At 39.6% G+C, this 16,617-nt stretch overlaps 1 protein-coding gene and 1 pseudogene across 1 annotated transcript; both read left to right on the forward strand.

The window, feature by feature from the left end:
* Positions 1 to 790: 790 nt before the first annotated feature.
* Positions 791 to 15,455, forward strand: ART4 (ADP-ribosyltransferase 4 (inactive) (Dombrock blood group)). Its single transcript, XM_006169960.3, is given in 5 exon segments — positions 791 to 1,199; positions 1,202 to 1,260; positions 1,262 to 1,363; positions 3,585 to 4,293; positions 14,785 to 15,455. Coding segments are annotated over 5 exon segments (990 nt in total). The 5' UTR covers positions 791 to 1,171; the 3' UTR covers positions 14,877 to 15,455.
* A 65-nt stretch (positions 15,456 to 15,520) lies between these two features.
* LOC102498514 (transcription factor Sp2-like) overlaps positions 15,521 to 16,617 on the forward strand; it is a 3,182-nt pseudogene continuing 2,085 nt past the window's right edge.

Consider the following 16,617-nt stretch of genomic DNA (forward strand, 5'->3'; position numbering starts at 1 on the left):
AAAACTCATACTTGGCACGTGTAAGTGCATGTCCCAAATCTTGAGAAGAGCATGGAGGAGAAGGGATTGAAGCATGGCCATTCTCCCTGGGGGATGACTTCTCACTTTCTGTCTCTTTGTCTCTCCAGTGAGTGCACACAACCTATAGCAAAAATCTCTCAAAAAAAAAAAAAATTAGAGGACCAATACAAATTCCAAATGTAAGTTTATGTGTGTGTGTGTGCATGTATAGAGAGTACCCAAAAAAAAGAAAGAATAACAGAATTTCCAAGAATAGGATTTAATTTCCCTTAGCAATTAATGAATCAAGAAGTATAAATGGAAAATATTTGCAAGAAAAACATTATCACAAGGGTTGGGACTAGAAAAGAATGTTCAGATAAAAAAAAAAGTTCAGTAATACATCTGAGCTGGATCAATTTTACACACTGGATCCCATTTTTGATTTACAACAGCTATACACAGGAAGTTTTTTGGCAAGGATCTTTAAGGGGTCGCTTTCAGCTGCAATAGTGTGAATCAAGGACTCGACATCTTCAGGAGAGAAGATGGGGGGGGAGCTCTGAACCTAGTAGCTACACTGACTGTGTTGGAGAGTCTCCAAGGTAGAGTGGAAAAGCAATAAACAGAGCCCTCTTTCTGGCAATAACCCTAAACATTGCATATTGCTTCATGGCAGCCTGACCTGGCAGGGCCTATCAGCAGTACCAGAGAGCTTCACAGAGGCCCACCTTCCAGCAGCATCGCCCCAGCTGCCTTGTGCATTCCAGTCTTATCACTGACAGTGGGAGCTGGAGTTCCAGATAGTGCCACTTGGCCCCAAGCACTGTACAGAGTGTGCTTTTCCCTTTACTGCTGGGAAAGTTACGGCTAAGCTGCTGAGCCTAACACTTAACAGGTCACTGGCATTCCCCTGGAATAGGGATTTTGTTGTTGTTTTAATTGGAACAAACTTAAATTCACTTTTGAAACCCTTATTTGGTGAACACATCTGGCTATTTCATAAAGATTTCAACTTTGCAAAAAAACACTTGATGTTGATTTCTGCCTTTCCGAAAAGCTGGTAACCGTGATCAACGGAAGTCTCCGCATAGCAGGAAGAAAGAGAAGGTTTTTACTGAGCTTCACTCAGAGAAAACCCCAAGGGAGAACTCTGAGAACTCATTTCAGGATGAAGCTGCATGGGCAACAGAGAACTTTGAACACAAACGCTGTCTATTGACTAATAGATGCAAGAGGATTCTTCTCCCGACTACTGTAGCTGGACTACTCGGCTCCAACAATGAGAATCTGGCTCCTCAGAAGGCAGTTGCTGCTTCTGCTGCTGCTCTCTGGCCCACAGAGACCCACCAGGAGTTCTGAGGTAGGGAGCAGTTGAGGAGGTGACCTCTTTATTTTTTTTAAGGATTTATTAATTTATTTTAATTTGACACAGAGAGAGAGAGAGGGAAAGTGAGAAAGCAAGCCACCAGGTCTGGGACTGGAACCACAGTTGCCCATGTGGGAGTATCCAGCACCTTAACCACCACGCCACCTGCTGACCCCGAGGTGACCTCTTTATGATCAAGGCACCAATAGAGCATTCCCCTGGTAACAACCTTTAAACGATGCAAACGTTAGGCACCTGGGATTTAATTTTATTCAGACATTTTAACAAAGAATGTTAGTGGACAGTGTTGAGAATAATCATTAAAGGTTGTAGAATTCTTTTTTTTTTTCTTTTTTTGGAGAGGTTTTTGCTATAGGGCGTGAGCACTCGCCAGAAAGACAGAGAGAGACAGAGACAGAAAGCGAGAAATCACCCCCCAGGAAGGATGACCACGCAGGAATTCCTTCTCCATTCTCGTCTCAGGATCTTGGGCATGCACGCATGCCCCGTGTGAGTTTAAGCTACCAGGTCCGGGACTCGAACCACGGTAGACTACATGGGAGTCCAGTGACCTAGCCATTATGCTAACTGCTGGTCCCAGAATTCTTTACAGTTTATTGTAGAATTCTTTACAGTTTATAAATTTGGCACTATGGAAGCTAGTAGAATTACAGAAGAATTATTTTCTTGACTCCTCATAAAAAAATTAAGTAAGATATTACTTCCATAGGACAAATAATGCAAAATAAACCAGGTCTATCTAGCTTTTAACTGTATTATACAGATAAGCTTAAGTTATAAGTATTCTAATTTAAAGGTCTATGTAACTAAAAACAATCTAATAAAATATGAGATGACAATACACATTCAAGATCAAAAAATGTATTTGACAGTTTGAGAGCTAATCACGAAATTTGACAGAACATGATATTATTGGCTTGGTTTGTTTGGGGTTATATAGAGTCTGTAGACTTATTTTAAAACTTACTGTAAAAAGTTATTGATTAAAATTACGTAACAAGTGTTAAAATTTTGTACCAGTTTACACAAAACTACATGTCTTAACATAAATAACATAGTAAGAATCCCAAATGGCAATTTTTTTAAATTCCAGTCCTAACATCCTTAACATTGACTGGATAGAATCTTTACCCTTTAACATATTCCTTAATTAGTAATGTTTATTAGAAAAACAACCTCTCTTTGCCAAGAAAAAAAAAATGTTTTAGACTTTAGATCATTCAAATATGTCTCTAAATGATACTTAGTGAGCTCCTATACAAAACTCTAGCTTTAGTTTCATATACACTAGATATCCTTAAATAATATTCAATTGCTACCAAAAAGAATATCTTTTTCCAAAATAAAAGACGTTCCTAGGCACACTCCTTACCACCATCCAATCCCTTACTCACTTTACTACCTTGGAGGTGGACACATTTCCTTCAGTGGTAATATAGGGAAGAATAACAGTCCACTGAGTTTGCTTCTGTTTTCTTCCTCCAGGAAGGCAAAGGGCATCAGGCTAACTTCTGCTTCTCTGTGATGAGAATCTTGCCCACTCTGGTATGGCCTGCAATAGGGTGTGTAAGTGCCTCATTCTGAAATATACTCTTAACAAGCCCACTTGCTATCAGAACTAAAGGTAATCTGCTCCAGTATGCCCTCATTCAATAAGAAAAATGAGATTTTGGCATTCACATTAGTTCTTTTTATTCTTAAAACCAGAGAAGTATCTACTAGAAGTCCCCTTGGAGAACCTCACGCTAGTCACCTAAGACGTTTTTTCTTAAATGAAGCTCAAAGATTTTATATAGGTTTTAGGCATTCACAAATGGGATACTTCTTAGAACATGAAAGAATATGAAGAAGAAAGTAGAGGAAACAAAGAATCATGAAACTATGAGGTTATTAATAACTATAAGGTTCTTCTTCAAAGCACTCAATATGCAAAAACATTGTGATTTCAGTGACACAAAAAGGGCTCCTTCCTCCCTGGGGAAATGAGTGTTTTTCAGCTTTCAGTAAAATGTAGGAGATGAAATTCACTCTACAGCACAGATCATTAATACAGGAAGGACTGGTGCAATTTAACAATTGAGTGTAACTTCAGCAAATACTGGTTTTCAGGACACTAGGCTTTGTAGAGTATAGCAAATCTGCTACTACACTGGCCATCTACTTGAAGATTAAAATCAAAGTTGTTTCCTTACAGGTTGCAGGTAAAGTCAACTTTGACTTGGCAGCTGGCTCCTTCGATGATCAGTACCACGGCTGTGGCAAACAGGTCATGGAGGAACTAAGTCGAGGAGATTATTTCACTAAAGAACTAAAACACCATAAGAATTACTCCCAGATATGGCACCAAGCCCATTTGACCTGGCTGAACCGTGCAAAAGCTCTCCCCAAGGATATGACTATCCCACATGTTGTGGCTATGTTGGTTTACACGTTGAAGAGTAATGTTCGTGCTGACTTTATTCACGCCATGGCCAGTGCTGCCAGGTCTCCACAGCAGTATGAACATGCATTCCATTTCAAATATCTACACTACTACCTGACCTCAGCAATCCAGCTGCTGAGGAAAGAGAGAGTCATGAAGAATGACACACTCTGCTATGAGGTGCATCATGGGATGAAGGATGTCTCCTTCAAAGCCTACACAGGAGACACCATTCGGTTTGGCCAATTCATCTCTGCCTCTCTCCTAAGAGAAGAGGTACAGAAGTTTGTTAACCAGACACTATTTACCATATCTACCTGCCTGGGTGCACCTGTGCAAGACTTCTCCCTTAAGAAGGAAGTCCTGATCCCTCCCTATGAGTTGTTTGAAGTCGTGAATATGAGATATCACCCAAGTGGAAACTGGTTGCAACTACGGTCAGCTGGGAACTTGAGTACATATAACTGCCAGCTACTAAAGGGTATGTTTTTATTATTTATTTTTTTAATTTCCAGATCCTGTATGCAGTCACAAAGAGAGACAGAGAAACAGAGAGAGAGAAAAAGAAAGTAGCCCCCAACAGAACATGGTCATGCCACAATCCCTTCTCCTCCATTTCTTCATCCTGTAAAGATTTAGAGCATACACAAACACATGCCTGATGTGTTTGTCAGGTCACCGGGGCCAAGATTCAGACTATGGTCAGCCATGTGGGACCTGGCTCCCTTAACCAGTAAGCTATGGGACTGGCCTAATGTGTATTTGGATTTTAGCCATGTCTACTCTTTATCAGGATCACAGATGACTACTCTTTTATAAAAGTTATTTTTTTCTGAGTTGACTGGGGTGGAAAGATCAAAAACCTGGAAAATGCCCTTCAGAATGCTGGGACTGACATCTTAGAGAAAACTGAATTTATTTTCTGGTTTTTCCTCTCTTTTTTCCTCAACTCCCTCTAGGAAAATGAGTTTCTACAAAGGCACTATGTGAGAAATTCTACACAAGGAACATAAAACTTGATTGGAGAAAGTGCATAAAATGTAGCATTTTTACTTTCTCCCTCAAATTCTTTTTTTTTTGGGGGGGTGGGGGAGGTCATGATCATTACATGGATAGGAATTCTAAAAGCAAAGCAAGAGGCAAGATTTATTTATTAATTTTCTACTTCCGGTGTCCCTCTTCCCACAGTTTCTCTTCCACAAATTCAGTTACCTATACCTAACTGCTGTCAAAAAAATTATGGAAAATTTTAGAATAAGCAATTCATTAGTTTTTTATTGCACACTATTCTGAGTAATATGATGCAATCTCACATCTTCCTGGGACAGGAAGGGTCCCTTTGTCTAGCATTAGATCAACAGATCACAAAAAATAAGAATACAGTGAAAACAGTCTAAGAAATATTGAGAGAGACCACACTCATGTAATTTTTATTACATGATATTGTTATAATTGTTCTACTTTTAGTTATTGTTTTAATTTCTTACTGCACCCAATTTATAAGTTGAAGTTTGTCATAGGTATGTATAGATAGAAAAACACATTGTATATATAAGATTCAGTACTATCTACAATTTCAGGCATCCACTGAGGGGTTGTGGAATGTATTGCCCACAGATAAGAGAGGACTTCTGTATTAACTATGTTCTATTGCAATAGGAGGCCCTGGCAATACAGAAGGAATAAAGCAAAATCATTATCCTGGGAGGATATTTAACCTAATGAGAACTGGAAACATGAACAAAGATACACACTCAAAAGTACTGAATCACCCAGTGACAAGGTGGTTAAGGCACTGGATCCCACATGGCTGACTCTGAGGTTCAAGTCCTGGACCTGGGGGCTCAAAAAACATACCTAGTATATGTATGTACATGCCCAAATTCCTGAGAGGAGAATGGAGAAAAAGAGACTGAAGCATGGCCATCCCTCCTGGGGAGAGTGATTTCATACTTTTCCCTCTTTGTTTCTCTGTCTCTCTCCAGGGAATGCATCCACCCTATGGCAAATCTATTAAAAAAAAAGTGCTTAGTGACACACCGGATGTTTGAGCAATGGGTTGTGGCTACTCAAATAGCCTGTTGTGCAGGAAGCTATCATTCTCTCTGGGGAGCATGAGCGCTTTAGTAGAGGGTCACATGGGACTTGAAGTGGAAATGGGGGTTTTTACTGACGGAAGAGAGGAAAAGTCATTTCAAGCGAGAACAGCATAAGTTAAATGACAGAAATCTCTGAAATTCTGGGTGACCACAGTGTAAGATGTGTAGGATATAGGAAAAGGGGATTTATCTAGGTGGAAAGTTCTAAAGGAGCCTGACTATAAAAAGTCTTGTATTTCATGCTAAGGACTTTTGAAAGTCATACTATACTATAGGTAATAAGTTATTAGAAGATGGGACATAAAGGTTATGTTGCTGGACTCAACCTTGGTTCGAGACCCAGAACTGGTGGTGTAAAACTCACACTAGGCGCATGCGAATGTGTGCCCAAAATCCAGAAAGGAGAGTGAAGGAGAGGGAACTGTAATATGGCCATCCCCTCTGGAAGGTGATTTCTTACTTTCTATCTCTCTGGTGAATGCATGTGCCCCAAAGCAAAAATCTCTCTCAAAATAAAATAAAAATGTTTAAAAAGTTATTGGAAACTTTTGGGACCAGCAGTTGGCATAATGGCTATGTCACTGGACTCCCATGTAGCTGACCACAGTTCGCGTCCTGGACCCAGTGGCTTAAACTCACGCCAGGCACATGTACATGTGTGCCCAAGATCCTGAGAGGAGAATGGAGGCGAAGGGCTGGCCTTCCCTTCTGGGGAGTGATTTCTTGTTTTCTGTCTGTCTTTCTGGCAAGTGCTCACACCCTATAGCAAAAACCTCTCCAAAAAAGAAAAAATGTTATTAGAAGCTTTTATGGAGTGTGGAACATTGATGAGACCAATATTTTAGAACTTTAATGATAAATAGTCTTGTGGGGAGACAAAGTCAAGGGGGGGTATGAAAAATTGTGAAAAATGAACTGAAGCAAGAGAAATTAGAGATAACACAATACACAAAAAAATTAATTCTATTTTTTAAGAAAAGTGTGCCTAACTAAATTTTACCCTTAAATGTTGCCATCTAATCACTTCACAAGAAGGGTAGTTCTGTAGTAAATGCTGTGCCCCGTTTGTTTCAGAAGGAGGTCTGTCCTTACCCACATATGAATTTATTTATACTCACAGTTAATTGCAACCCAACTATAGGGCGTGCCTGTGAAAATATTCCCAAACCTGTCTCTATCCTGTCACCATTGCTAATTTTTCTCATTGAAAAGTAGCCCTTGGCATTTCTCAATATTTCATGGCTGTAGTTTTGCAGAAGTCTTCAAACATAACCATGCCGAGTTCTAGAGACTGCTCATTCTGGCCTATCTGTAGAGACCAGAAAGAAATGACTAAAATTTTATCTCCTCCTTCCTTTCCTTGAAAGCTGGGCAGCAATAGCAGTGAAATGAGTATCTGAATCCCGGCCATGTGATCCCAGCGCCACAGTGTTTGGATTCATATCCAGTCTGTGCTCTATCTTTCTGGGCAAGTTGCTTCAACTCTTTTCAGTTTCTTCACCTACATAATGAGCATCACAATATATAGAACCCTATGGGACTCTTCATTTTTAGGTTTTTGTCATAGTGTGTGTGCATTTGCCAGAGAGAGGGAAAGTAATAAATCAATACACACCCCCAGGAGGCATAGCCATGCTGCAATCCCTTCTCCTCTATTCTCTTCTAGGGATTTTGGGCATGCAAGCACATGCACTTTGCTTAACTTTCAAGCCACCAGGTCAGGACTTGAACCACTATTGGCCACATGGGAGTCTAACACCTTAACCACCACACCACCTGCTAACTCAACCTATAGGACTTTTGTGACAAATAAAACAAATAAAATACTAAACTACACATTCCCTAGCATGTAATAAATGGTAAATTAGTGTTACCTATTTTAACTTTAGACTCCTGGCACATAGAGGTGCTCAATCTATTTTTCTTGAATGAGTAGATTAATAATGGTGAATGAAGCATTCTCTCTCACATTTCAGAGTGACCTGGGCCATGGGTCAGGTGACAATCTAACCCAGTTAACTGAAAACAGCTCCAAGATTTGAAGACTAAAGAGGGAAAATATTCTACTATAGAAGGTCCCAACCGTTGGCATAATGGCTATGTCGCTGGACTCCCATGTAGTCAACCGCAGTTTGAGTCCCGGACCCGGTGGCTTAAACTGATGCCAAGCATGTGTGCGTGCATGCCCAAGATCCCAAGAGGAGAATGGAAAAGAAGGGATTGCGGTGTGGCCATCTCCCCTGGGGGGTGATTTGTTTTCTGTCTCCCTGTCTCTCTTCTCTGTCTTTCTGGTGAGTGCACATGCCCTATGGCAATCAATCAATCAATCAATCAATCAATCAATAAATAAATACCACTCCACAAAAAAGACCCAGTCAACCCAAGCTAAGAGTAAGAAACTGTCACCACAACGTAATTGATCTGGAACATGTTCATTTTATGTGAGTTATGTAACTAAAATTTCATCAAAATTCCTCAGCTAGAAGCCTGTGTAGCTTTAGACAAAGTTTCTAAATGACAATAAGAATACAACTGGCCTTACAGGGTGATATTTTCATTATGATGAAGAGGTAAGAGATATGTCAGAGGCATCACATGATCAGCAAAGAACTGGAATTGGAGTATCTTCCCAGCCACCACAGCTGGTACACTCCCAGGGAGGGCGAAGAGGGGAGGGATCAGCTCAGGTTGCAGGGACACCTTTTTTCTTCCTCAGACCCTGGACTCTGGCTGAAGGTTGCAGAGAAGCCTGGTTCATCCTCTGGTTCCGCCTTACCTCCTAGACCTCATCTGCTATTGGCTAGTTGTTAGTACAATCACTTTGAGGACAAAAGTACAATATAGTCACAAATCGAATATAATCAATATTTATTTTGATTGACTTCATAATGTTTTAACTAGTCACTATGTTTTTCCCCTCAATGAATAAGCTAAGAAACATCCGAAATGTTCCCTAAACCATGTATTCATCGATAAGTAATACTCTACTTACCCCAGCATCCTAGAGCAGTATTGGGCTGAGGCATATATGAGCACTGGGAGGAGGGAGGTGGTGTGTCTCTCTACCCTGAGTGACTCTCCAGTCCTCAGTGGACCCTTAGACCTGATTTTCTAGAGAGCTGCCTTTGTCCAAGTCACTTCTCCTACCAACCCCAGCCTAGGGAATTCACAGATGGTGAGCTGCAGCACTGGTATCTAATTCCTCATGAAACTCGAATCCTCTCAGGAGACTGCTTCCTATCTGTTCAACTTGGGGTTTTTTTTGTTGTTATTGTTGTCATTGTTTGTTTGTCTGTTGACTAGGAAAGCCACAAAATATTATTCTGTCAAAAAAAAAAATATATATCTCTGAGCCTGCTGAATTAAGTTTCCTTTCCTGTTCCCTATTAATTTGACGGACAGGGACTAGCAATTAACGAATGGTTATGTCACTGCACCCCCATGTAGTTGACCAAGGTTTGAGTCCCGGACCCAGTGGCTTAAACTCACGCCGGGTGCACGTGTGTGCATGCCCAAGATCCCAAGAGGAGAATGGAGGAGAAGGGATTGTGGCATGGCCATTCCCCGACTCCCCGCCAGGGAGTGATTTCTCGCTTTCTGTCTGTCTTTCTGGCAAGCATATGTGCTCTATAGCAAAAAAAAAAAAAAAAAAAAAAAAAACTCTCAAAAAAATTTGACAGACATAATACTTGAAAGACAATGTGACAAGTTTAAAATTTAGCCAGCCAGGATGCTGTAATTCCTCTAATGAAGTATATTAAGGAGAATAGCTTCCTCGGTCTTTCCATTTTTCTCTAAATCAGTCTCAGACTCAGGCTCAAAAGGTTCCCAGAAATCTGTCACCTTCAGAGGGGCAAAAGGTCAAATTGGTAGAATAAGACCTTTAAGGGAATAAATCTGCAAAATAAAGATTAAGTCATTGTAAACTAGCAGCTTTTCCCTTCCAATTCTTCCATAACCCTTTATATGACCTAAATTTTTTCCATAGAAACAGATGTTTTCATGCCCATTGGAAGACTCAAAATATGTTAACAAAATGTTAATGAGTTATTTGCCCTTAAATGTTGCTTCTCTCAGCAAAATAGTCTGTGCCAAAATTTGTAGACACACAAATACATGCTCTGTTCTGTATCATTGAATTCATAAAGAAAGAGGGATTTGTTAAAATGTTTTACATAATCAAAATTCTTAACGTGTTTGTAGAAAAATATAGCCAATTGTTTGTAATAAGCCTGGTTTTACATGTAAACTTTGACAGTTACTAGCAGTGATAACATGGGCAAATGGCTTAGTCTTCTTGTATGCCTCACTTTTCTTAATTCATAAAATAGGAAGTTTTTAAAGCTTGCCATATAAGATTCTAACGAAGAGAAAATGAATTACTGTATCAAACACTTCTTAGAACAGTATCTGGCACATGTAAGTAAGAACAAATGTTTTAGTTATATTACTATTACTGTTATTTTTTAAAAGAATTACTTTATTATTATTTTTTGGTTTGACCAGAGAGAGAGAGAGGGAAAGTGAGAAAGCAACCTGCCAGGTCTGGGACTCGAATTGCTGTCAGCCATGTGGGAGTCCAGCACCTTAGCCACACACCACCTGCTGGCCCCCACTATTACCATTATTATTATTATTTATTTTATAAGCTTCTTCTTTTGTTCATTCTTTCTTTCTCTTTCTTCCTTCCTTCCTTTCTTCTTTCTTATACTCTGGGCTTCAATTATCTAAAATTAATTTTCTCTATTTGTGGCATCACACTAATTTTGAAATAGAGTCTGCCGGGACCTGCATATAGCGTAGTGGTTATGTTGCTGGATTCCCACATGACCAACAGTGGTTTGAATCCTGTGGCTTCAAAATCACATCGGGCACATATGCATACATGCCCAAGATCTCAGGATGAGAATGGAGAAGAGATTGCAGTGTGACCATCCCCCCCGGGGGATTATTTCTCACTTTTCCTCTCTCTCTCTCTCTCTCTCTCTCTCTCTCTCTCTCTCTTCCCCACCCCACCAAGTGCATGTACCCTAAGGCAGAAAAAAAAACTTCTTAAAAAATGAAATTGAGTATGTCAGATGAATGGATGAAAGAATGAGTCATTAAAAATAAAAGGCATGGGACCAGCAGTTAGTGTAATGGTTATGTCGCTGGACTCCCATGTAGTAGACCACGGTTCGAGTCCCGGACCCTAAGGCTTAAACTCATGCCAGGCGTGTGTGTGTGCATGCCCAAGATCCTGAGAGGAGAATGGAGGAGAAGGGATTGCAGCATGGCCATCTCCCCATGGGTGATTTCTCACTTTCTGTCTCTATGTCTCTGTCTTTCTGCTGAGCACACGTGCCCGGTAGCAAAAAAAAAGAAAAAAGAAAAAAATGAAAGGCATGATGAAAATGAAATCGATTTTGGAGCCAGAAAGATTTGGACATGTGTTAGTGGTTATGTAGTCGTGTGGAAATGACTGGACCTTGAGCCTATTTCTTCATTTATAAAATGGAAGCAATATTTGTCTTGTGGGAATATAGTGACAGCACTTAGTAAACATTAACCCTCTCAAACACAACTGAAACACTCTGAAAAAGTACTTTGCAGATGGAAGTGGGATGACAATTTCTTGGCACGAAAGTGTGTTTCAGTGAGATTGACAATATGAGGAGAAACAAAGGGAGACTGAAGTAATAGTGCCTGCTATTTTTTGAGTGCCAATGTTTTGCTAGGTAATATTCAAAATGATTTGTGCTTGTTATCCATTACTCACTATAATCACACTGTTTTTTTGACAGAAAGAAGCTCTAGATAGCATTTGCTCCAACACTAGATTAACTACATATACTACATGTCAGTTTTACTTCTGTTTTTCAAGAGATTGAATATTTTTTTCCAAATAGTCTGATATAATTCAGACTTCATGAAATAAAAGTTATAATAATTACTCGTCCCAGACTCTAGAGGCAATGACTAAAGTTAGGTTATAATACACCAGTAAAATGATATTGGGGGCCAGCAGATGGTGTAGTGGTTAAGGCACTGGATTCCCACATGTGCAACTGGGGTTTGAGTCCTAGAGTCGTAGGTTTGAAAAATCTCTCCAGGCACATCTGTGTGCAAGCCCAAAATCCTGAAAAGAGAATAGAGTAGAAGAGATTGTGGTGTGGCCATTCCCTCTGGGGGGTTGGGGGGTGATTTCTCACTTTCCCTCTGTCTCTGGTGAGCACACATCCCCTATGGCATAAACCTAAAGAAAAAGAAGAAGAAAGAAGAAAGAGATAGAAAAAGAAAGAAAGAAAAAAAAGAAAAAAGAAAAAAGAAAAGAAAAAAGAGAAGTTGGTATAGCAATTAAGTTTACAAAATGCTTTCATACCAAATATTTGTTTAATTTTCACAGCTATCCTGTAAATTGAGTTATTGACCCCACTGTACTAATATGAAAACCAAGGTTCAGAGAAGTTAAGTAGTTTAAGGTTATTTATACAGTTTACAAATGGCAAAAGTAGGACTCTTTTCTAACAAAAAGTCCAGGATAATTTTCTTTACAGATTGGTTTCAAGAGGTTCATTTTTCCTTCAACAAATCTTATTGAGAAACATTAGTTTTAGGACCAGCAGATGGCATACTGGTTACATCGCTGGACTCCCACGTGGTGGACTGAGGTTCAAGTCCCAGATCCAGTGACTTAAAACTCACACCGGGTATATGTGTGTACATGCCCAGGATCCTGAGAGGAGAGTGGAGGAAGGGGGATTGGAGCATGGCCATCACCCCTGGGGGATGATTTCTCACTTTCTCTCCCTCTGTCTCTTTGATGAGCACACATGCCCTACAACAAAAATCTAAAAAAATCTTTTATGAGCACACATGCCCCACAAAAAAAAACTAAAAAAAAAAAAAAAAAAAAAAAAAAGAAAGAAACATTAGTTTCAAGCTTCTTGGCTATGATTGTCTATTTTATGTGTTTGCATGCCCATATACATGAAAATACATACATATATGCACATGTGACCAGAACATTTTTACATATGGTATAACACTAGTGTTTTCTATTGTCACCTATTTTATTATATTATTAAACAGTGATAGTCATGATCTAATCTACTAAACTGATGTCATAACCCATTAAGGATCACAACCTCCAATCTGAAAAATACATAACAAGATAAAAAGAAAATAAGAAACTCTGGATAGATGGCCTCAAAGAAAACTAGAGACAAATACAAAAGTAAAAATAATGTGAGATCATCACATAAAAGAGTTTGGGATTGTAATTTCATAGATTTTCTCATTTATTCTCCTAAATATATTTTTCATATAATAATAAGATATAAACATTAATGGCACAAAAGAGATATAGAAAAAAATATCAAGAGAGTTAAGAAGGAAGAGTTACTTTAACCTGGAAGCGTAAAATGAAAATAAGCTATTTTTAACATCCTAATTGTTATGAAGGAGGCTTAACAGTTGGTTTTTATAGGATAGGTATGATTACAATGTAGTAATATCTATATATTTATCTCTTATTTGAACATCATAGGAGATGAAAATCTCTGCCCTCATAGAACTTATACTCTAGTGAGGTGAGGCAGACAACCATCTAAGTAAATAAGTAAATTATGTAGTATGATAGTGGAAGATAGGTAGTATGGAGAAAAATAAAGCAGAACAAGGGGATGGAGAATGCCACGACGGAGTTCCGATATCAAACTGGGTGAGCAGCAAAAACTTCACTAGAAGGTGACATTTGAGAAAAGATTGAAAGAGATGAACGAGCTAGTCATATAAATACTAAAGGAAAGAACATTGCAGAATGCAGGAACAGCAAGAGTCAACAGTTGGCCCTCAGTCAGGAGCAACAAGAGCTGTTTATAGGGATGAGTGAGAAGAAAAGTATTGCACAGGGAAGACAGAGAGATAAGACAGAATTTAATCAAGTTGGGCCTTAATGGCAGTTGTAAACATAGTAGCTCTTCCTCTTAGTTACGTGGGACACCACTGAAAGGTTTTAGGCAGAGAACATAGAAGATTTTACTTATACTTTAGTACAATTGATCTAACAGTTCAGGCAAAATAGACTGTAATGAGGGAAGGTTCAAACAGAAAAAGGAGTTAAGAGGCTAGTTCGGTAATCCAGCTGAGAGATGGAGATGGAAAGTGGGCATAATAAGATCTGATCAGATTCAGAATGCACTGTGTTGATTACAGCCAAGAGGATTTCCTGATGTATAAGAAGACAGAAGATAAAGAGGAGTGAAGGATGACTCCAAGGTTTTGACTTGAGTAACTAAAAGGAATGGAGTTGGCATTAACTAAGAAACAGCAGCTTGTGGGTGGAGTAGATTTGGATATAAAGAGGAGTTTATTAGGTATGTTACATTTGAGAGGTGAAATAACCACTCAGATAGAGATGTTAAGTGGACGGTGGGATGTATGAGTCTGGAATTCAAAGGAGAGGCCCAACTGGAAAAAAATTAGAATAATGGAAATAAATACCTCAGAGGTTTGTTGTGGGGGTTAAGATAATACATAGCAAGGGCTCAAGACAGATATTACAAAGAGTATTCAATGCTAGATTCATGATGGTAACGGATGTGATGATAATTAAGATGGTGAAAATGCTGCCAATGATGACAAAGGCAGAAAATAGATCTTGAGGTAGATCGCTTGACTTCTTGGTACCTGTTTCATCATTGGCAAAATAATTTGAGTTCTGTTAGAAAAATCTAAATGAAAACCTTTTTTTTTAAAGTCAGTAACTTCAAATGTTTATATTAGGAACTTTCTAAGTTAAATAAATGACTCAAAGAAGAAGAAGTGAGGCAGTGTTTAAAAATCTATGCTCCTAAAAAAATCTCTAATGTTTGTTATTTTTCTCCTCACAGCATCCAGCAAGAAGTGCATGCCTGCTTCTACAGTTATTGCTTCTGTCTCCTTTTTGACTAGTATCATCATCTCTTCCAAAAGCCAAGTATAAAAGAAATCTGTGGCTCCTTTTTTGTTTTTAACATTTCAATGAAAACTCTGTATTGGACTTCTAGTTAGAAATGGAAATGTATTCACCAGGAAGGATGATACCATCCCTCTTCTGCTAAGAACAGTGCATGGCCTCCTCCTTGCTAATTCTGTTTTCTCTCTCTAGTACCTACTTGCCTTATTCCAATGAGGAGATCCTGAATACTCTTGGGAATAACTCCACCCAAATAGTAATTGATGCAGAGCTGTCTCAGCCCACTGCCCATGAGTTGGCCTGTAATTTCATGCCTCAACCAATCTGTATATTTTTCTCCATGGATAGAGAAATTCATGCTGGAATAGACTATGGCATGATCAGAGCCTGTCAGATATGATTGAGAACTTCTTGAAATTGAGACTTGGAGTGGGATGGGAGCCTCTCTTGTTGAGGAGAGATTAACGAAAGCAGAACCTTGGACCAACAAATAGTGTAATAGCTATGTCGCTGGACTCCCATGTAGTCAACTGCGGCTTGAGTCCCTGACCCAGTGGCTTGAACTCTCACTGGGAGCATGTGCGTGCATGCCCAAGATCCTGAGAGGAGAATGGAGGAGAAGGGATTGAGGTGTGGCTACCTCCTCTGCGGGGTGATTTCTCGCTTTTTATCTCGCTGTCTCTGTCTTTCTGGCAAGCACACATGCCCTATAGCAAAAACCTCTCAAAAACAAACAAACAAAAAAAAAAAAAAAAACAAAAACACAGGACCTTAAAGCTGCTAGCAGCTATCTTGCTACCAAGAAAGGAGACCCTACCTCTGAGGAAGGAGCTAACACAATGAAAGAAGAGCCAAGAAACAAAAAGAAATAGAATCCCAGCATGAGCCTCCAGATGAGACTATACCTAAAATTGAACACTCCAAACTTTTTCAAAAATTTTTTTTCAAAAAATCTTCTTTGAATTAGATTTTTATATCTAAGAAAATTGAAGATGTTTAAAATTCATCCTTATTTGTTACCTAGTGATCCTAAATAGGAACAAATCAAAGATCAAGTTAAAAGCAAAGGGCAAATTCTTCATCAAATAGAGCTCTGGACACAGAGACTTAGCTAAATTGTAAAGTTTCAAAAGAATTTATCAGCACTTAAGATCAAACTAATGTAATCTCAGATGGAAAAAATATATGGACATTTAAGGAGGCTCTCAGTGGCCACAGAGGCAATGGAGGCCAGGGAGAAAGATGTCTTTTCAGTGCAGATCCACAGACCAGCATGGCTGCCACTGCCAGTGTAATCCCCAGGAACAACCTGCAGCCTGCCACCTGCACCACCTAGGCCTCCCAGCCATCTCCCTTAGTGCTGCTTGCTGCAACATGTAGCCAAACTGGCCCTCCAACTGTTGAAGCTGTTGTGATGCCTCCTGCTAACCCTTCTCCCTCAGCCTACACTGAGACACTTGCTCCTTTTGAGCCTGCTCCTCTCTCTCTCAGTCTCAGCAAGAATAATTTTGGAATCTTGTCCTCCAAGGGAAATATACTTCAGATTCAGGGCTCACAATTGAGCCCTTCCTATCCTGGAGGGCAGCTGGGTATCCGGAATCCCACCATGATGGACAAAGGAACCCGATTAAATGCCAACATCCAGTGCCAGGTGGTCTCTCAGATTCAGATGAGCAGTTCCCAGACCATCCAAGTGCAGCCCAATCTCACCAACCAGATCCAGATCATCCCTGGCACCACACAAGCCATTACCCCTCCCCCAGCCAGT

Source organism: Tupaia chinensis, unplaced genomic scaffold (genome assembly GCF_000334495.1).
Source record: "Tupaia chinensis unplaced genomic scaffold, TupChi_1.0 Scaffold147869_1, whole genome shotgun sequence".
In the NCBI taxonomy this organism is placed as follows: domain Eukaryota; kingdom Metazoa; phylum Chordata; class Mammalia; order Scandentia; family Tupaiidae; genus Tupaia; species Tupaia belangeri.